Source organism: Microtus oregoni, unplaced genomic scaffold, assembly GCF_018167655.1.
Source record: "Microtus oregoni isolate MIOR12 unplaced genomic scaffold, Mior012 000034F_ref0000314, whole genome shotgun sequence".
Lineage (NCBI taxonomy): Eukaryota > Metazoa > Chordata > Mammalia > Rodentia > Cricetidae > Microtus > Microtus oregoni.
In genome coordinates this window covers 12,575,654-12,597,950 of record NW_024543093.1, presented here as the reverse complement: position 1 = coordinate 12,597,950, position 22,297 = coordinate 12,575,654, and the positions used below count along the sequence as shown (strand labels likewise).

Here is a 22,297-nt window from a genome sequence, read left to right as displayed (position 1 = left end):
ACTCGACTGAAGGCACCCAGGAGGCTCCTCTGTGACAGTCCTTAGTTTTGGTCTTTAGGAATGGAGTGTTGTGTGCCAGACTCCAATATCTCTGAAGAATGTTAAGTTTGGTTCTGAATCCTAGCAGGGCTATGAACACTTGGCATCCACGGGGATGTGTTGTGAAGAGGGGAGATAAGTCGCTTCCTCTGTATTTCCCACAGGCTGTGACTAACAGACCACACAGGGCTCTTATTTACACACCTCCACACTGCCTGTCTTCTACTGACACTGACGTCATTGCATTCCCAGCAAAATGAGAGTCACAGGCAGGGAATAAGAATCCAGCACTCCGTGCACATGTGCACACACACACACACACACACACACACCAGGGAAAGCACACTGTGTATTATCAAGATATTTTATTGTATAGTAGTGCACAGTAATCAACAAACAGATTTCAGGGGCTAGAATGTGTAAAATGGTTATCATAGGCCTTTCCTCTGCTTTCAGTAACTACTTAGTAAAACAATGTTTACTATGTCTATCGGGCTGCCTGTGAACCTTGCACTACAGAAGTGTGAACACAGCACTGGTCAAGTCTGGAAAATCCTCAGAGACGCACTGACGGGCCCAATTGCTTGCTCATAATTCTGGCTTGCGTGATTTTCCTTAATAAGGACAATATTAAGACAATTCCTCAAAGTATAATTTAAGTTACTGAGTGTGCATGTGTTGTGTGTACCAGTGTGCACACGTGCATCTGTGAAAGCCAGAGGACAGCCTCAGGTGTTTGTTGTTCCTCAGGAATGCCTGTTTTCTTAAAACATCTACTTAAGTGTGTGTGTGTGTGTGTGTGTGTGTGTGTACGTGTATGTATTTATTTAGAGGCCAACTTGTAGATTTTCCAGGAACTGAACTTGGATTGCAACGCTTGGCAGCAACCACCCTTACACATGGAAATATCTCATAAGTCCCCATCTCATTTTTGAGACAGTCTCTCTGGCTTAGAGCTAGACAAGCAGGCTAGGCTGGTAGTCAGGGAACTCCAGACATCTGTCTGTCTCCACATCTTCAGGGGCTAGGATTACAGTGCATGTAAGCATGCATAAATTTTAAGTGAGTTCAAACTCAGGCCTTCATGCTTAAAAGGAAAAGGGAAGTACCAACCAAGCCATCTCTCGAGCCCAAGCACCAACTGAGCCATCTTTCCAACCCAAGCACCAACTGAGCCATCTCTCCATCCCCAAATATTGTCTTTTTAAAAACCAACAACTCTAATTGTCTCAAAAACTAAGCATGTGTGCATTCACAACCACATATGCAGAGAAAAGGCACAAAAGCCCAAAAGTTAAGGTCAGGGTTATGTAAAGTCCGAGGTATTAATATCAATATATGGTGAAGTAATAATACCTTTGTACTATTTTATCAGAGAAAATTAGATTAAGCTGATTGGTTGCAAATGCAGCCAGTCCAAACAATGGAACCAGTGCTTTAAAGTGCGCAGCACCTACAAGTGCCCTGTTTCTTCTCTCTCTCCTCTCCAGCACCCATGAAGCTGTCCTGCACAATGTCAGGACTCAGGCAGCTCAACCACTCCCTGACACATTTTGTACCACAAGCCTTGGACACAAAGGCCAAGAGGAACAGGCCTGGTTGGTGAGTTCTAAGCCTCCCTGACATTCTCCTGCTTTCAGATTTATCTAACTAAATGTAACTGATCAATTTGTTTTTATTTTCTGTGAAACTAACCAATGTTATAGCGAGTGCCTTTGTAACCATAAAATGAATAAACACCCTGAACCAGTAATTTTCAAAAACAGACCATTAGATACAATGTCCATGACTTAACAGTGTGATTTTAAATTAAAAAAATCTGACTTAATATACTATGATATTTCCTTTAGAACTTTTTTGGTGCAATGTAAAAGTGGAACAAATCAAGCAATTGAGAACTCAGGTCAGCTGAAGGCTGCAATGGCTTCATGAAGGAGCCAAGCTCTCATACCTGATCAGACTGTCACATTCAGTCAGGGGCCTTTCTATAAGAGCCGGGCTCCAGGACATAACTGGAATCTACCAAACTGTCTACTTTTACCTTTAAATACTTTTATCTAGATTTTACTGTATTTTAGAACTTGGAAGAATGTTTCATTTAGAAAGGAGAAAACTCCAACTAAATAAAGAAAACTATTCACAAATATTTCTTTAAACTAAAGCTAAGAGTCTATAGAGTTCCCAGTACTGAATGCTGTTTCTAAGTCTAGTCTCTAGTACTTGGTAATTTCTGGAGATTTACTGCTCCAGATTCCATAGAGACTAAGGACATCTGATGAGACAGAAGCAATGTGTCCTTCTCTGTACTTGCCAACCCCCAGCTGCACAAGGTGTGACACTCAGGAGGAACAGGTCTGCGCCTGTCACAAGCTGTAAAGAAACAACCACGCCATTCAGCAAGCATGCATTTATAATTCTGTACCCAGAGAAAACAACACCCAACGGTTCATCTGACATACTATTTCCCATGGAGTCTGGACTTTACATCTTCCATGCTAGCTTAATATTTTTAAACAAAACATTTTCAGTGGCAGAGCCCCAACTCAATTCTTCAGAGGCTTAGCTTCATGGGAACTGATATACTACATTCCTTTCCAGACCTGCTGTGCAGTTCCCTCTGCCTGGGTGCTGCTGGCCTCACATACAGAACAATATTCCCCAGGGGGCGGGGTGGGGGACTATCCTGTGTCCTCTAAGATTTCAGCATCCTAGTCTCTACCCAACAAACACAAGTGCCATGCCTATCTGTGGTGACCCTTGTCACCAAAGTCTCTGGGGGAACAAGATCACCCTTTTAACTAAGAGCGACCCCCTACAGGTCAGAAATAGAACAGCGAGTGGGTTGTGGTGCCACAAGGCAGGATGGCGCTGTTTATTTCTCAGTTTGAACACTTTAGACAGCGTGAACATTAGTTACAGGATGCGGTCTGCCAGCAAACCGTGAGAAGCCGCATGGGACTCTTCCTGTGGCTGAACCAGAGCTCCCACTAGGCAAATGTGGTTCCGTGTCCAATCAGCATCCAGGTGACACTGATGCTCTTTGAAGGCTCCATGTTTGTGGGTGTGAAATCTAAGAACCATTTTCCAGACCATGAGTCCGCTGCCAGAGGACATCTGGGCCCTGCGCAGCCTACAGCTGGAAACAACCAGTCAGAGGAAAACAAGGTCCACAGCAACAGCTAGGCGCTATTCCTCCTTTCTTCTCCTTTTCCTCTCTTTTCTCTTTTCTTGCAAGTTCTTTAGGTCAGACATCACGGTCAAAGTCTTCCGAACCCACATAATCTAGAATCGTTTGAAGCCACGGTTAAAACTGGAAAGCACATGACTGAAGAAAGCAGGACAGAAAAGGTCTGAATCATACATACCACGATGACCATGGCGTTCACCAGCAACGGTGCTGAGAACACGAGAGAAATGAACATCCCCCGGGAATCGAAATACTGGTATTTTGCAAACGATCTGTTTTAGGAAAAAAATAAAACAAATGAAAACAATTATTGGACTCTCAGTCCTGGGGGCGGGTGACAAAAGAACAGCAGTTAGCAGTCTGGGGTCACTGAAGAGTCTGCATTCGCTGTACCACATGGCAGAAACAGGCCTAACGTCTCTCATAAATTACAGAGGAAGAGCTCCATGCCTGCTACAGCTACTTGAAAAGTTCTGTGTCTAGTACTCCTTGCTCCCAACCACCTTAGTGAAGTAACTACCCGTCTGTGTAAGAGACTTGAAGGCTGCATGATTCCAATTTGCCCAGGGGTAAAAATCCAGGCAGCAGAGGGTGGGAGCTATCTACGGGGATTTCTCTCTCAGCAATGCGGGAATATGCTAGACCGCTGTTTTCACTGACTCGGTAGCAGAGATTGTGAACCTGCTGCATGAGCTATGGGTTACAGCAGGAAGAGTAAGGACAGATTGACTCTTACAGGAAGTCTACGGTCTGCAGAGAACGAAGGGCTCAGGCAGAATGCATACTGACTTACTGAAACAAAGCGGGGACATGGGAAGCTTTGCGTGCAGAGAGTCAAGACTAGTCTCTGACCTGAAGAGGGAATCAACACAAGTTTGAGGTGGCCGTGGGGCCAGCAGGAGGGGCTGCAACAGAGGCCATGGGCATCAGTACTGTCCAGGGCCTTTCTGATTGATTAGGGATATGTGGGAACGTTTGGAGTAGTCTCTACTGAAGTCGACAGGAGAATCAGGAAAGACAACTTAGGTGCCAGGGCTGGGAAAGCAGGGAGAAGACCGTGGCGGCTCTGTCACTTCCAGGTATAGGGAAGACATTTTTTAGAGGAGAGGGGAGAGGTAGGGAAAGGTCTCAAAAGCACAGCGCCTACTGAGCACCTTCTAAAACTACCACCTTGGAATCCCAAAACTCAAATTACTTTAAGATACTTGTAATATTTTCTCACAGATTGTAACTTGATTGGCCAGCACCTGAAGCGCTCAAGTGGTGCAGTGCACACGTACACAATTCTTAAAGCATCTCACTGTTTTCTAAGCCTCTAAGGCCCCCTGACCAGAAGGAGTTATTTCAAAAGTGGCACTAGGATTTTTGTTTAATGACACATAGCTTCAATGAGGAGCTTTGACTATTTTTATTAATAAAATAAAGACATTAATCTTCAGTTCACAACAAAAATATTTAACTGTTTGTTTCTTAAGACCTCAGCCTATATATACAGGGTGCTCAATATTTAAGTGGCCACAATTCCTGACGGTCTGGGTTTCCCTGTAAGTCTCAGGCTTTCTTGACAAAGTTCTATATGATAATACCACCACAGAGGGAAACTCCTAGGACACAGTCAAGAGCACGGAAGTTGACTTTACCTCCAGTTCATTGCAGCTGCTTCATTGATATACTCAGCACAATAGACCAACGTGACTAAGAGAAGAGAGAACTCATGTTAGGATCTCATGACCAATCACTACACTATAGAACAAGATCATACATTTTTACATATAGCAACAGAATACCAAAACATTTGCCTAGAAATGTAATTTCCATTTTAGCTTGGATGTGTTAAGGACTGTGAAATTGCAAAGTTATAGGATTGGCACATGTGTAAGATGCCAAGGGCCTCCGTGAGACTCCTGTGAAGCCATCCTGCACTGGCGGGACCGCCATAGTTCAGGTGGGAAGCTCGAGCTCAGGAATGAAAAAAAACAACTCTAATGTGTTATTGCTCTTAAACTTAGAAAACTGTCCCACCTTCCAAGGCCCTCAAGACCCTGCACACAGTTCTCATCCTCATCCCTGCCCTTGTCTGCTTGAGCCCATGAGCTTCTATACTGCCTGCAGACAGGCACACAAGGCCCCTCGGCAATTTCCCTGCACACCGCAGCTCAGTTCTTATCAGAATGATCACTAAGGTGGGTAACAGTACAATTACAATATATCTATGGCTATCTACAGAATGTGCGGGTCCCCAAGGACACTAAGCTTAGAGCCCTATTTTGCTCTCCAAGGTAAGCCCAGCATGGAGAAAGGACTCGTTTCTCTAAGACGGCCACTGGGTCCTATGTCCCACCTCTCACAGTCAACTGATTAAAGTCGTCTGAAATCAGATTTCCCATTTACCAGGCGACATCTCCTCCTTCCATGGCCCACAAACGTCAAGTGTTTACACCTGTAGTTATTCAGTCTAGTAACACTTACTTCCTGCAGACTGTGGTCTCTGACCTCTAATTCAGCTTCCACCCTATATTTTTGGGGCTCTGCTCACTTATCTGCAATTGGGGCAGATATCATGCCTGGGCCAGCCAGCCATTAACTGATATTTTCTTACTGACATTTTACTGAGTATCCTTTTGATCTGAGGGGCCTAATATACTGATTGTCCCCATTTGGTCAAGTACCACGATTTTTATGGCATGCCCGCTTCTTTGCAATCTTTCTCCATTCTGGATACCTAATCTCTTCCCACAGTTTCTAAAGTCATTATCTTTAAAACTGATCTGAAATAGTATTTTACGTAGAGAAGGTCTCTTAATTTTTCATATAATTTCCAGGGCATGCAGTGTGGAACTAAGCCCAGCAAGAAAATATCTGCATGAAAGACATGCCATCCAGAACTGAACTCAGGCAGGAAATTGTCCGTGTAAGAGGCAGCGTAACAGAACCACGGTCTTAGTACACCTGATGTTCCATATGCTTCCTGGCCAGCCTGAAGTGAAAGGAAAACTCAAGTTCAACGTCCAAAAATTACTTCACGGTTTCCATAGAGAACGGAAGGTTGGGGAAGCCCTGTGAAAACATAATACAAACAAGCCCGGGAAAGTATCCCAGCAAAGCACAGGGATTCAGCTGTCTCCTACTCACTGAGGCACAGGAAGTGTCCGATCTGTAGTTTATACCTCTTTGATGAGAAGCAGGTGAGGAGCAGGCACAGCACATGGAAGACGACAAGTCCTAGGAGCCAGGGCTCTGTCCAGTCTGTCTCCTGTAAGGATACAGTGTCAGAAACATGGGCTTGGTGGTATATCTGCAAAAATGCTTTCCCATGGGTAATGAGAATGGCCGGTCCCTGTCCCTGCGTTTTGGGATGACACAGCTAAGCCTCCCAGACAAGTGGGAGCAAAGAGAGGAAAGAAACAGCGATGCTTCGGTTGCAAACACATCCACGGATTTTATACAAAGATTTTAAAGTCTGAGCACACAGACTGGAAACCATTGCCCACTTGGACTGGTGAATACAATTCTTCCCAAGCTGGGTGAAATCTAAAGGGTTATTGTCATCTAAACTAACAAGCTGAGTAAAGAAAGTTGGCCTAGTCAAGGAGATACACTTGGAGCGTGTGAAGCTGCCAAGAGGAAGCTCTTATCAGGGCCTGGAAATGAGAGTCATCCTAACCCGCAGGACCGAGTGTCCCTAGCACTTCTGCAGTGCACCCAGTTCGCTAGACAGTGCTTCATCAGTTCCTTAGGAATCATCTTCACAGATGATCAGGGTCCATACCTCAAGGCTCAAATCTTTCTGACTGTTCCCTCCTGATACAAGGTTCCTAGTTCAGATTTCCCAGTACTTCCCCCATGCCCGCCTATGTCCAAGGGTACTGCTCCACAAAGTAAGACTAGCTCTGGAGTGTGGGGCCCAAAAGTTTGGAGTCCACTGCCCCTTAATGAGTCTTCCGTGCCATACCAGAATGACCACTGAGTCAGACCAGAGCCCGTTAGGGAAAGCAATGCACGCTGCCGCTGCCAAGATCCTACCAGAGATCTTGGGGGTCCAGAGGTCGGCCTGGGCGTATCCAGGGTCTGCCCCATCCAGCGGAGCCACGGCAGGCACACTGGTGTTGGGGACCCAGGGCACCGCCTGCGAGCACCCAGGGTCTGCTTCATCCAGTAGAGCCACGGGCAGGCACACTGGTATTGGGGACCCAGGGTCTGCCCCACCCAGGGGAGCCACGGTAGGCACACTGGTGTTGGGGACCCAGGGCACCGCCTGCGAGCACCCAGGGTCTGCTTCATCCAGTAGAACCACGGGCAGGCACACTGGTATTGGGGACCCAGGGCACCGCCTGTGAGCACCCAGGGTCTGCCCCATCCAGCCGAGCCACGGTAGGCACACTGGTATTGGGGACCAAGGCACCGCCTTCGCGAACCCAGGGTCTGCCCCATCCAGTGGAGCCACAGGGCGACTTCAGGAAGACTTGAGTGCCCGCGCCTGCGCAGTCCACAAAAGAACTAGCGACTCCCCACCACGTGCCAGCGCCACCCAGTCTCCATAGTCCGCAAGTTACCATGATCACCGCGGGGATGCTGACCGGGAAGGTTCTGACCGAGAATGGGGAGGGCATCACGCCGCCGGGGATACCGACAACCTGGAGAAGTTTGCGGCTTCCGGCAGCCAGGAAAGTCGCCTAGACTTCTCGCGAGATCTACGGGTACAAACCAGACATTTAGTTCTTCTCGCGAGATTTTCTTTTTTTAAAGCGGTCCAACTTCCATTGCTAGGTTCGTGAATTTCTGTAAGCGGTGTGGAAAGTGCTTGCCTGATTCTGTTTCTCCCAAACTCCTTGGAAAGCTGCTGGTTCCACAGAAGCAGCCAGCGGCTGGGGCCAGTTTGCCAAGGTCGGACAGCACCCTGCAGGGTCGCACTGCAGTCCGGGAATGAATTAGCGAGCTCCTTGGACTCAAGCGTCCTCCTCACAGACCTGGGATCAACTGGGGCGTCTATATCCCCACCTGGAAAGGACACGGCGACTCCCGCACAAACCCGACGTAAATATAGCGTGCTCCTCAGAGACCTGGGTGGACGTGTCGCCAGTCCCACAGAATCGGAATGAGCTCGGCATCCTCACCACGGACCCGGGACAGATGCAGACCCAGGCTGGGTACTGTGTCTGTGCTCCCCACAGAGCCCTAATGAGCTGGATGGTTTACACCCACAGAGTCGTAATAGATGACTTGGCATGGGCACCCTAAAGACCCAGGATGAATATAGTGTCAGGTCCCACAAACCCTGGACAGACATAGCGTCTGGGTCCTACAATACACATAGCTTTTCCTCAGAGAAATGGGATGCCAGTGGTGTCTGTCACAGACCCGAGATAGACACGACTTCCGCCTTGCAGGCTAGGAATATGGTGCCCATGCCTCACAGAATATGGCATCTTCTTCAGAGACCTGGGATAGATATAACACCCTCTGCAGAGACCTTGGATGTGCACGGCATTTGGATCCTCCAGGGGTGAACAGGTTATTTCCACCCCACAGATACAGTATTCATCTAGCTCCACAGACCTGAATGCACACAGAATCCTATATACCTAGATGGATGTTGTCCTCCCTGAATACCTAGGTGACCATGGTGACCCATCCCACTGGATGGCCACAGATACCTGGTCCCACACACCTAGACTGAACACAGGATCTGAGCCACAGACCCAACATGGATGCTGACTAAAGGCGTCTGTCTCTACACACGGGCTTCCCCATTCCACAAACTAGAGATGGAATTGTGTCTGTATGGCATTGTGAAGCAGCCCTACCCGGTAGACCTGGGTGCCTATGCTATCTGCCCCTCAAACCACGATGAATACACAGAGAGTGCCCACAGATGTAGGATGGACACAGCATTCAGTCCCTTAACCTAAGATCGTGGTGATTCCCCTGCAAGCTTTATAGCAGGAAGGGAAAAAGTGCTCAGAGTGAGGTAAGAATGAAGCTGGGCTCAGCCTGATCTTATTGTAACCAGTGCTGGACCAGGACATCTGGAGTCTGTCCTAGATCATTTTACTTTAGTCATATCTAAGTACAACACAATTTTGGGGGAAAAAAAACCATAACAATTAGCCCAGTCACAAGTGCACAACACTTTAAGGCCTGTTTACCCTGAGATTATTTACAAAGTATCTCTGGCTTTTTTTTTTTTTCAAGAATGGGGACTGTTGACAGTGCCCAGGATCTAGGGTCAAGGGAGCTTGACAGAGGTGAGCATAACACCTGTGAGTGCCAGGATTGGCCTGGCCCTACGATAACACAGAAGTCACTTAGGCTTTTATAAAGTGACCTCACTCACAAGAATGGGTTTTATGGCCTAAAAATAATGCTCAGGATTTAGGAGGAAAGGGTTTGGGATAAGTAAATACAAAAATTGTGGGAGATATGGGCATAGTCTGTCTCATCAGACATCAAAGGATCACCAAGTTGTAACACTGTGTTCTCTCTGTCATTCCAGGAAGAGCAGCTAATCACCTCATTCCAGTGAAGAGGTAAGCTGTGTGATTGACTTTCCTGGCTTCTCTACTGCTTCTCTCTTCACAGAAGATGCTCTTTCACATCCTAGCTCATTGATCTAGAAGAGACAAAGGTATTGGTGTTCCTCAGATCTATGGGATAAACATGGCCCTAGTGACCTTTTGTGGCTGGGGAGGCTGTCCCAACTCTGAGGTGGCAGGTTACTCAAGAGTGGCTCACCACTGGGCAGTTTTGGAGTGTCAGCGCTCATGGAGACTGAGCTGTCTACCTATTACACCTGTTATTGGAGAAGGGGCAGGCCATTGAACGTGGACTGGCAATGGATTGTTTAATGGCTTTAAGATGATCAAGCACACTTAGCTCACGTGTGAAGTTCTCCTAACTGCCTGTGTAAACAATGAGGACCCAGAAGTGTGAAGCCTTTGTGCCGTAACATATGCACATTGCATAAATGAATGCACCTCGTTATCCTGTCTGTGCTCGCTCTTCCCTTACTGGGGTGACGTGAACAATGATGTTGTAGCCCATCTCTACTAGTCTGAACACAGTGATGGTCCTAGCCTATCTCCTTCACTTGGCTGTGGAATATCCTTCATGCATTTAGCAGCTGCCCACCCGAAAGTCTTTCTCCTCTTTCTCAGATGCATACCCAGGCTCTCATGGTTGCCTCATTTGTCCTATTCAGACTTGGGCTTCTCTGTGTTTCTCAGGTCCATGTGTTCCACTGTCTTCACCAAAGATCAGGGAAGAAAGAAAGGGGGAAAAAGAAGTCTCAAGGTCATCTGAGTGTGACCTAAAGTCCTGCTTCAAGGAGGGCAGGATGCTCCCAGTTTTCCAGGTTAAGGGCCCAGGGCCCTCCCCATTCAGCTTTACTGTCATTTGCTTAGAGCTGGTGTATGAGCTGGAGTTTTCTTGGGGGTCTGGGGACTGGCTATTCCTGATGTGCTTTAGACTGACTTCAGTAAGGATATAAAATAAAGAGTAACTGCAGTTTCTTCACCATCATGATGGCTCCCAGCCCTGAGATCAACGAAATAAAAGCAACAATGTTAACAATTCCTAGGCTTTGGAATCTTACCCTGAGTACATATAGTTAAGTAATTGGTGTTGCTTTCCCCTCTTGCTTCCTGGAGGACCCAGCCCAGACTCCTCCATACACAGCAGTGAGTCTTTCCTTCATCTTTAGATGCCTGAAATACCACGTCCTTGTCTGATAGCATCTCTGTTCTAGCCCTGTTCTGTACTCCTGCCGTGGACAATTCTTTAGAGCACAGCCAGAGATAGTTCACACAGACAAGATTGCTTTTAGGTGCTTTGCTTGAACATTTCACAGGTGTCCACTGCTCTGGAGTCCCACTTCCCCTTCCGCGGCCTGGTCCTGCAGAATCTCCAGCCATGAAGAGTCCTGTTATCCTTTCCATAATCTTTTTTTCTCAGTACCATTCGTTTGTTCCCTAGGCCCGTGTCTCGGGTGTCATGGCCTCCTTGCAGTCATCCAGGCCCTCACTGACTTTCCTGGCTGCTCACTCTTACTTTTTCAGCCTCTTTATTTGCTGTCTTGGTTCCCTGAACTGCTCTAACAAGGTACTAGCAACTCTGGTGGAAATCCGCGGGGAAAGAAGGATCCCTTGTTCCTGGAGGTCAGTGGTCCAGGCTGATGAATGGGTCCAGCTCCTGAGGGCCCTGGTGCACTTTGCTGAGCGCTCAGTCCTGGCAGCACTCCAAGACATGTGGCGCTTGCAGAGGCCTTCTTCCCTTCTGAGTTTCCTCTTAGGGTTTAGTCCCAGTCTAACCTCCCACAATCTCATCTAAATATACTTCCAATTGTAAGAACTGTAATTAGGCTACATTTCATTTTTATAGGTCCTGGATAGCACTTCCCCATACCTTCCTAACGACACTGTTCCACCCACAACAAATGGCTTAATGTCACCAGAACTTTAACCCATATAATGTATTTTCTTACTATTTGCCATGCGCTTGTTTTATTGTTTATGAAATTATACACTGTTGTGGAATATTTGTTTAACCAGGCAAAGATGTGCTACATCTATTTATGCTGCAGAATATGACTTTAACTGTGTAACGGTGTGTTTCTTTTGTTTGTGCTACAAATGTCTAACAATGTAAGGCTGCACATTTAATTATGTAAAGATATGTGGTGTCTGTTTCAGTTTGCCTGCCTCAGGCATCTGACTGGTCCAATCAAGAGCTGAACAGCCAATAGCTAGGCAGAGGAAGGCTAGGCAGAGCTGACAGGGCAGAGAGAATAAATAGGAGGAGAAATCTAGGCTCGAAAGAGAAGGGAAGAAGGAAAGGAGAGAAAGACCCGGGGCAAGAAGCTAGGCAGAAGCAGTAAGATATACAGAAGAAGGAAATGTAATAAGCCTCGAGGCAGAAGTTAGATAAAGAGAAACAGGTTAATTTAAGTTAAAAGAGCTAGCCAGAAACGTGTCTAAACTAGGCTGAGCATTCACAACTAATAATGAGTCTTTTTGTCATGATTTGGGAGCTGGTTGGTGGCCTAAAAGAATAAAAGCGTGGCGCAAAGCACTTTTATTTGCACCTATCACAGTCACCAGTACCTTTGGTCCACAGTACACAGTAAACCTGTACACCGTCACCAAATACTTGAATGGAATGGATGAATTCACTTGTAGATTAACAAGGGAGAAGGCGCCACCAAACATTTCTTCCTCCAGTCTTTGTGTTTTAGATGAACACTATTCAGGACTTTCAAGATTTTTCCTCTTAATATATCCAAGCTCTTGCTTCTTCATTAACTTTGATAACTAATACTTTCCTGGAAATGTGTATCTGTCACACAATTTCAAATTTCTTGGCTGAAAATTTCCATTGCCTCCTGTTTATATTGCTAGAGGAATCTTAGGGCAAGCCTGTCACTCCAGGAGTCCTGATAGAATAGCTTCAGCCACTATCTTGATATGCTAAGTAAAGAGATAAGTAATGCCGAAAATAGAGACAAGGATTTAATCGTTTTCACCGTATTGGGAAGCAAAATAGATAGCGGAGATTAGCTGTCTTAAATCTGTCTTTAGGACGATGCCATGAGCTTTAGGTTTAAATAAAGAAGTAAGTACAGCAGAATGGCAAGAGATTCCTAATGAAGCAGTTTTTGTCAAGGACTGAAGGGGTTAATCATTACCTCAGTCCCACAAGGTGGGTAGAAGTTTCTATTGCTGCAGGATAGAAAGGGGGACATTAAGGAGACACCAGAAGAGATAGGAGCCCTCTCACCCCAAAGTCAGAAGTATCTTATCCATTGAGAGCACGGAGGATGTCTGCGTCTCCAGGCTTGTGTCTGCATTGTTCTGGAAACACTCAGGTCTTCATGGTCCTCCATGGTATGGTTACCCATGCCCTGGTCAGAAGCTGCTTCACAGGAATCCTACGACTACACTTCTGCTCAGGGGTCACAATCTGAGCCATGCATAAAAGCTTCTCACGCCCTGCTTGCTACTTAGCCAATGTATTGTGGACCACGTTGCCTCCGAAGCTACTCCATCCAGCTCCTCCTTGCCAGTGTCTCACTGGCTAAATCTGCTGTGGTCTACATAGTTTCCATATAAATCTCATGTTGTGACTGTTGTTACCAGTTTCCTTGGAAACAGCAGTGGTCTTGAGTGAGCATCCTCCTCCATCCTCCTCTGAGGCCATTTTAGGCCAGAACTACAGATGGCCTTGCCCTACAAGCTCTTATCTCTGAGACTTACTAACTTACACAAGATACCAAATGGTATCTCCAGGACTCGTGGAAAGTCAGATGTAGGTGAGAGAACAGTAGGAAGGGTCCATAAGACTAAGGACAATTCTGTGTCCCTTCCAATGATTTGCTACCCAGTGTGCTCAGTTATGAGAATCAAGGAAGGTAGCACAAATCACCACTACAGTCTCTAGAGTTTGTCTCTTACCCACTGGCGTGAGACTCTCAGTCCTATCCCTCAAGTGGGGCCTTGCAGTGCTGTCCTGAGACTTCATCTGAGGGGCGTCTCAGAGAGTTATGCTCAGCAGATTCCCGAGGGTTAGGCACCCACTGCCTCTACCGCCTCACGTGGATGACAATCAGACCCATGGAAATGCTTTTGACCTATGCCGAAGTATGACACTTCATCTCCACTGAAGAAGATACAGATCAGACAGCAGCCACCAGCCGGGAACCTGACCTGGGGCAGATCCTAGTTCAATTCTCCGTGCTGATGCACAGTATTTTGCCCTGACCTACAATCTCATTTTCCCCTTTAGTTTCAGCTTCAGAATTTTATCAGTGAGTATCTGATAACCTTGCTATTTTGATCAAACTTTTCAAAGGAGAAATAAAAGATTGTAATTTCAGTGAACACAGGCCAAGACTGTCAGGCCAGAGCTCCTGGAATGACCATCACTCTGGTATTGTCACCATGTTGCTCTTAGGAGGCCCGATGATCACCTGCATCTCAAGCAGGCTGATCACCAACTCTCCATTGGCTTGGCATCTATCCCTAGCTTTAGGCATCATCCTCTGCTGCCTCCTGCCTCTTTTTTTTGTTTTGTTGTTGTTGTTTTTGCTTAAAGATTCAAAACACCATTTCCCTTATGTTTGTTACACACTTTGCTACAACAAAATGACCTGTGTTCTATCACTTCTATACAAGAGGAACACAAAGAACAGAGCACCTTTCACCTTAGGAGAAGCCACGAGCCCCAAGCGAAAGGCCCAGGCCTCTCGACTTCTCCTGTGCTCCTCCTGTCTCATTTCCTCAGACTGTACATTGTGTGTCTTAGTGGGCATCCTCCAGTAGCAGCATCACCCCTTCGTTTTGTCTCACTCCTCATCCACTCTTAGTTGTAGCTTTTCAATGCTGCTTAGAGTCACACACAGACACACACACACACACACACTCAGAAACCCATGCTCAGTATTTAGAAGTTCGAACTATGATTCTGTCTCTGTATTTACAGTAGTGTGTTTAAGATAATAATTGATGTTATTCCTGCAAGGGAACCAGAGGATTTGATTGCTGTTTCCCCAGTAAGAGTCTTGCTAGAGAACCTTCTGGCCTTGCATGCAGGGCTGCCACATACCGTAACTAGGCACTAGGTGGCAGCACCTGCCTTCCAACAGGCCAACAGGCAGCCTATACCAGACATTTCTACAGTTAAGTAAACTTCCATATGCTTAATTATTGAAGTGAAAGTTTTTAGTTTGCAACATTAAATATGTTTATTGAGGACTATGGGATACATAAATACATCATTATTTTAACTCTTCTGTATAGATTGACTTTAGAAAACTAGTCACTTAAAAAGTAACGGTGAGAAAAATTGTTAATTGCAGATATAAGGTTTATAGAAGCAAAAATCTAACCAATCTGATGGCATTATATATATATGTATATATATGTATATATATATATATATATATATATTTACAGTATTTTACTGTGCTCCTGTTTCAATGCTCACGGAGGAATTCACATGAGCACCACGCGGGACATCGCCCACGGTCTTAGTGTACTTTATTTATCCCTGTCTTGCTCAATAAGTGTGAACCTTTCATGTGGATTCACCAATCTTAATCACTTATTTCCACACCCTCAGTACCTCTGAGAATACGGGTATGACTGAGCAAACAAATCTGATATGACAGTCCGTTCAGGAATCAGCCCACGGAGAGGCTCTACTGTTGTTTCTAGGACTACCCCTAACCAGGCACACCGCTGTAAAACTGCCTCCTGTTAATAGAGAAGCTCTTCCTGAGAAGAAGGAAAATGAGAAATAGAAGGAGCCACAGAGTCACTGCTTTTCTTGGGAGAATGGAGTCAGTACTGACACATGGAGGAACGCCTCTTCCTGCCTCATTCCTTACCATCAACTGGTCATATACCAGCAGAATTCACAGAACATATTTGGGAAGCCAAAGGCAGTCATTGCATCAGGTGTGTTGAACATAATCCTCTGTATTTGGATTTTTTCTCTTTTTTATTTAACCCAAAATAGAAAAAAAAATATGCCTGAATCTCTGGTTGGAGGTTAGGATGGACCAACTTGCTACTGGGTATTTAGTACATTTCAAGTCAGGACATGGGGGGGGGGGGCTAGTATATGGTGACCAGCTCTGTCACTGTCTGTATCTAAACCCAGGCATCTGGTGGCTCCAGAGTGATGCCCTTGCCAGCCCCAGCCTCCTGCCCTGGATTGCTGAGTGCTTTCTTCTCCACCACGGGCAATGCCATGTAAGTGGGGGCTTTGGGGAAATGAAGGAAACAGTGGGCACAGGCGAAGCCTTGGTGGCATTTCTTAGTTTATTTTCACTGTGTGTAATTTGAAGTCACTGAACTACCTATTGCTTGAGTCAAATCAATGTTTGTCTAGTTGGTGACTCTGCCTGTCCCCTAAAAACTTAGTCAAAGTGATTTGCGTATCCACTGAAGTCAGACAAAGAAGCAAGGGTGGGTTGGATAGAGAAGTAGAGTCACGGTCATAGAGGCCAGTTGGAGTTAGACTTTGGGCTAGTTTTTGTTGAATTCAGACTTCATTGAGGGACAAAGATGTTTCCAGAATCAGATGTTTCCAGTGCAGAGTATGGTTGCCTGGCTCCAGAGGGTGTAGAAGAGAAAGCAGAAGACAGTACTGTACACAGAAAATGTCTTCTGTGGGGGAATGTGTTACAGTAGTGTACGGGGATATCCTGACTTACCGGGAAGCAAGGGTATACTTAGAGCTGCAATAGGACAGCCTTGGAGGGGTAGAACCACAGTAGGATAGCTCCGGAGGGGTAGAGAGCCACAATAGCACACCTCTGGAGGGGTAGATCCACAATAGGACAGTTCTGGAGATTAGAACTGCAATAGGACAGCTCAGCCCTAAAGGGTAGAGCTGCAATAAGACAGCTGAAGAAGCTAGAGCCACAATAGGTCATCTCAGCTTTGGAGGATAGAGCCGCAATAGGATAGATAGCTCAGCCCTAGAAAAAAGGTGTCCTGACTGTCGGGAAGCCAGACTCCCAAGAGCTGCAACAGGACAGCTCGGGGGGCTAGAGCCGCAATGGGACAGCTCAGTCCTGGAGAAAAGGTGTCCTGACGATTGGGAAACCAGGCTACCTAAGCTGGGTGTGGTGGGGGGGATGGTCTCCCCGCAGTATATAGCAATCCTACTCTTCTCCTGGAGAGCTGCTACAGCTGAGTTCTGTTCTGTTCCCTTAAGAGAACATCCTAGCAGAACTAACTGCTTCTCAGTCCCAAGATGTTTCTTCTTTTGCTAACACTCTGCTAAAGAGAAGCCTCTGCAGAAATGTAGCAATGTCTTTGGCTCCGGAGAAAAGTTGTTACTTTTTCCTGCCTGGCCTTGCTCAGCCCCCCTTAAGGAGCATCTTAGCAAGGTTCTTCTATTCTGCTCGGCCTTGCTGAGATTTCCTAGGGAGCATCTTAGCAAGGTTTTTCAGCTCAGTCCCCTAAGGGAAGGCCCAGTCAGATTCTTCTGATCAACGCTGGTGAATAAAGGTCATCACCCAAGTCTGTTTTGAGAAAGGGATTTGTTTGGGAAGGAGGAATCCAGGAGAGCGGCTGCCTCTACCAGGGAAGGGTTAATGGCACCTCTTAACTGAGGGGGTTAAAAGGCTTATATAGGGCTTCTTAGGGGTGGAGTTTTCCCAGTGAGAAGGGGGATTGGTTAGCTTTTCTCTGCTCAAGGATTGGCCAGATTAGCTGGTCAGGGGCAGAGAAGGCTCTGATTTCACGGTCAAACTGTGTTTCTTTCACTGATCCTTTTTAGCATTTTGACTCTAATTACAATCATGGCATATTTCTTTCACTGACTCTTCTCGGGACAAAGTGTGGTTCTTCGATACTAGTTTCAGTGACAGGGCACATGTCTTTAGTCCTGGGTTCAGGGATAAAGATGTTCCTCTCCCAGGCCCAGGTCTCAAATAGCAGGTATGTTTCTTTTTCTGACTCTGGTTCAGAGTCGGGGTGCTCAGTGATTGGTTGGTTTCCTGCTCCAGTTGTCCCTGTAGCCTTGTCAACCCCGTCTGTAGGAACTCAGGTTTTATACAGTGTTAGCTCTCACTGGCAAAAAGAAAAAATGATTTGAAAATCAACTTATGAGGAAGAAAGGTTAATAATAGCTCATGGCTACAAAGGTTTTAATTCATGTTTGGCTAGGTCCATTGCTTTAGGCTTTTGCTGAGGCAATCAGTACATCATGGTAGGAACATACGGTGGAATCATACTGCTCACATCATGACGACAGAAACCAGAAAGATAAAAAGGAAAAGTCTTGCTCCTGGTAATAAAACTTCCTTCTAACAGACTCTACTTCCTGAAAGTTTCTACTCTTGGTCATTATATAGGCTGAATACCAAAACTTCAATATCCCACTGACAGACTTAGGTGGGCATTTAAGATCCCAAACACCCCAGAAAACCTCTGCAGTTCATAAAAGCCTGTGTGTATGTGTGACTGTCTCTTCCCAGTCATGCTGGTATAGGTTCTCCATCTACTTGATTTCTACCTCTAGCTCAAAGTCTACTGATTTCTCTGTACTCAGTGTGAAATCAGCTTGGGTTATTATCACATATTGCCACCAGCATGTTTCCCCCAGTTCTGGAGGTTGTAAGCCCACGGTTCCGGTGCTTGGAGATTTGCTTCCTGTGTCATAGACAGAGTTTTCCAAATGAGAGGCCGTTTTGTTCTAGGACAACGTGAGGGACAGAGTTGTTCTGTGGCCTTTCCCTTTATGGAAATGCTCACACGTCTCAGTGGGCTCATCGATATATTTAATTTGCACGAACAAGTTATTTATCAGCCTGTGCTTTACAGTTGGGGCTGGAAAGGTGTGGGTCTCAATTTGTAGAGACAAAATGTTGAGTCATTCTGATATAGGATTACACTTTAAAATGGAGCTAACTTTTGGTTTATAGGGTTTTGGCTGCCTCTCACCAACCACTTATGATTTTCTCCAACACTTAAGGGGTGGCTGGAGATGACATGACAGTCTTCTGGACTTTGTCAGTGATTAGTTTGTCATCTCACTTATTTTTGAGAAATGCTATACAACTGAAATATAATTTCAGAGACATTTGTTAAGTTGCAACAAAATTTCCTCCTCACTCCAAGCAATCAGGACTCATTCTTAGCAGATTAATGGTCCCAGAACGTCCTCTTGCATCATGTTCACTAAGACGTAACTGCGATTTCAATGGGGCACAAAAGACACAAAACCCAAGAATAAATGGTGCAGGTATCTAAGCTGCTAAATTGTGGGCAAAATCAGCATATGATTGTTCCTAAATTTTTAACATGCAGATTTGCGTTTGCAATTCACTGAATCATGGGGCAGTTTTTCTGACAAAAAAAAATGGTATTCAGAAATCCATGTGCCTATAGAAACCAAATTGGCAGAGTTTGGCCTATGGGTAATACGATTCTCAGTGGTGCGTATATCAGCTCATGGTGTCATTAAGTTTATGTGCATGGCACTTTTTTTTTTTTTTTGGTTTTTCGAGACAGGGTTTCTCTGTGGTTTTGGAGCCTGTCCTGGAACTAGCTCTTGTAGACCAGGCTGGTCTCGAACTCACAGAGATCCACCTGCCTCTGCCTCCCGAGTGCTGGGATTAAAGGCGTGCGCCACCACCGCCCGGCTGCATGGCACTTTTTACAGTCAGTCTCTGGCCTGTCCAGGAGTTGTCTCTGATGGCCTGGATCCCTTCTGCAGCAGTGTGGCTACTGTGATGCATAGGAACCACACGCTCGGTGGATGAAGCAACAGACGTCTACTTTCTCACAGACTCCTCCACTAAGGGGCTGCAAGGCTGGTTTCATCTGAGGTTCCGCTCCTCATTTTGCAGATGCTGGAAAAGTCCTTAAAGAAAAGGTTAGCAACAGTGAGGAGATACAGGCAGAAGTTGTTCACAGCAGCGGGGCATGGGGTTTGCTCATCTCTTAGAGATCCACACTCAGGCAGGGCAGGATCCTTGACGGTGTCAGAGAAAGTTTCAGGACAGGCAAGAGTGAAGCAACCTTAGTGAGTTCAAGTACTTAGGAAAAGGACAGGATACAATCCCAAGAAATAGATATTGGCCTCTTAATAGAGACAAACCTAGGTGTCTTTACAATAGCTACATTTGTGATTTTGTAGCCCCCTAAGTTACTTTGCTCAAATGATGTAGTATAGAACAAGATCCAGAGACTGAGCAAGGTTTAAAATTTAAGTAAAATTTAAAATTTAAATATAGATAATTTTCTTAAAAATTTGCTTTACTTTTTTCTCCAATCTAAAAGCATTTGCTTTTGTAAATGAAACTACAAGGTGGATTTATGAGGTGGTGTTTAGGTTTATGGAGAATGCAGGAGTACTAATAGGTAAAAATCAGGATAAAATTACTGGATATGAGCAAGCACAGCTGATTTGTTGTTTTTAGCATCTTTGAGATGTCTTTAGGAAAACACATCGTGGTTGGCAGTTTCGGGCTTGTTTGCTACAAAGTATTTTTGACTTCCAATCAGTAGGAAAGGCAAACTAGATCCCAGGGACTTCTTGCCTTTCCCGCTTCCTTTCCTCTTCTCTGTCTTCCTCTATTTCTTCATGATGATATGCCGGTGGAGTCACGCTGTGTGTCACTTTCTGGAATGTAAGTGAGGATGTTTGTTGGTTTAATGTGTTCAATAAGTTCTCGCTACCCCCCTATTTTTGATGTGTTTTAATACTCATGTGCCCATGTGTTTCCAATAGAATTTGATAAATTTGTCATAATGAACTTTTTACTTTAAAGGGTGAGTTCTCAGTCTGTGCCTCATGGCTGGTTCTGGACAAGTGTTAGTATCTATGTTCACAAAGAGATTCAGATTTACCCTGCTTCTGCATTACTCTCAATATGTTCTGTGTAAGCTAGATTGGTAGACTTTCTGGAAGGTTGTTGAAGGACTGGACAAAAGGTCTTCAGTGTCCTGCATTGCTCTGTAGATTCATGGCCTTTGTTTAACAACAGCTACTATTTCTGTATCTTTACCACAGAAGTGTTTATCTTAACTATCCCAGGATATCTTCTGTTTATCTCCTTTCACCTTGCAAGACCTGCGCTCTGTATTCCGGCTCCTTTTTGCATGTGGTAGATGCTAGGAAGACAGCATAGCAAAACACTGTTTCTTTTGTTTGACAAGTAGCATTATCTCTGTTGAGCTACAACATAGTGCAGTGTTTCATTTGCTTCTCTGAACACCACAGCATGTTGTATATTGTACTTGGAAGAGATTTAAAGGACTAGAGCATTATTTTAGCATTTCTTTTTTTTTTTTTTTTTTTTGGTTTTTCAAGACAGGGTTTCTCTGTGGCTTTGGAGCCTGTCCTGGAACTAGCTCTTGTAGACCAGGCTGGTCTCGAACTCACAGAGATCCACCTGCCTCTGCCTCCCGAGTGCTGGGATTAAAGGCGTGCGCCACCATCGCCCGGCTAGAGCATTATTTTAGAAGCCTCATACAATTCCTGTCTCATCCACGTGACTGTGTAGTTCACACTCTACTCTGTAACCTACATAGTCTGTGTTTTCATCCGCTCGTTATTTACAGAGATCTTCCATCCTGGGCTGGATCCATGGGTTGCTTACTAAGTAAGCCTTTTATTGAAGACATGAGTGTGTTTAGCTTGCTGTCCTCATTTGCTTTTCAACATACCTGGTTAAAGTTTCTCTTTTGCATCCCGAGAAGGAGCCATAGAAGGAAGATGTAAATCTACCTTAAGTGGTTTTCAGTATGTTAAAGACTGATTAACTCTCCAGAAAGCAAGTGGACGTTTGTGCCATGGCAATGAGACAGACCTGGGTCACATTCTTATCTACTCTCCTCTTACACAACACAAATGGAATCTGTACATCCACACTCCACGCAGGTTTCTGTAGATACAGGCAAACTCAAATTGAAGAGGCAGCAAGCCAGCCATGAAGTCATTTGGGTTTCATGTGGTAAGACAGACTTACGATGTCTGTCATCATGTAATTTATTTTATTTTATTTTTGTGGCCGCTAAGGTTAATTTATGAGCAAATTTTCCTTGTTTAAGTTTAGAATTACTGTTAACAATATTAATACTATGCCACATTTATTTCTTGAGTTCTATCTATATTAAGCCCTAATAAACATCTTTCATGGAGGGTCCCAGAAAGCCACCAGACCCCTCTGCAGTGAGGTGGTCCCATACCACACTGCTCCAACTGCAAGAGGAGCATCCTGTAGGAAGCCCCTTTTACTACCTTTAATCAATCCAGATGTCACCCGAGGAAGGCAGAGTGTCTTCTTTAGGTTGCCACTCCTCTTTTTCACAGTATGTGATGGAAGCCTGGGCAGGAACTCCACACATCAGTCTTTCTTTCTCTTGGCATCTCCTCCTTCCCTACGAAGGCCGAGTCTACCCAGATTGTAGACTACTTTTCAAATGTTGGCATAAATTCTTTCCTACTAATTTTTTTGTTTATTTGTTTTTGTGAGACAGGGTTTCTCTGTGGCTTTGGAACCTGTCCTGGAACTTGCTCTGTAGACCAGGATGACCTTGAACTCATGGCGATCTGCCT

At 45.3% G+C, this 22,297-nt stretch overlaps 1 protein-coding gene across 2 annotated transcripts; it reads right to left on the bottom strand.

Moving 5' to 3' along the window:
• Positions 1-2,881: 2,881 nt before the first annotated feature.
• On the bottom strand, positions 2,882-7,893 carry Tmem18 (transmembrane protein 18). Of its 2 annotated transcripts, none has more exons than XM_041680461.1 (5): positions 7,780-7,893; positions 6,359-6,479; positions 4,867-4,921; positions 3,405-3,498; positions 2,882-3,321 (listed from the first exon to the last, which is right to left on the bottom strand). In XM_041680461.1, exons 1-5 carry the CDS (start codon positions 7,834-7,836, stop codon positions 3,226-3,228), a joined length of 423 nt encoding a protein of 140 aa, XP_041536395.1. In that variant the 5' UTR covers positions 7,837-7,893; the 3' UTR covers positions 2,882-3,225. The 2 variants fall into 2 exon arrangements, with proteins under 2 accessions (XP_041536395.1, XP_041536396.1); XM_041680462.1 differs by having other exon boundaries at positions 7,819-7,875.
• Positions 7,894-22,297: the final 14,404 nt, after the last annotated feature.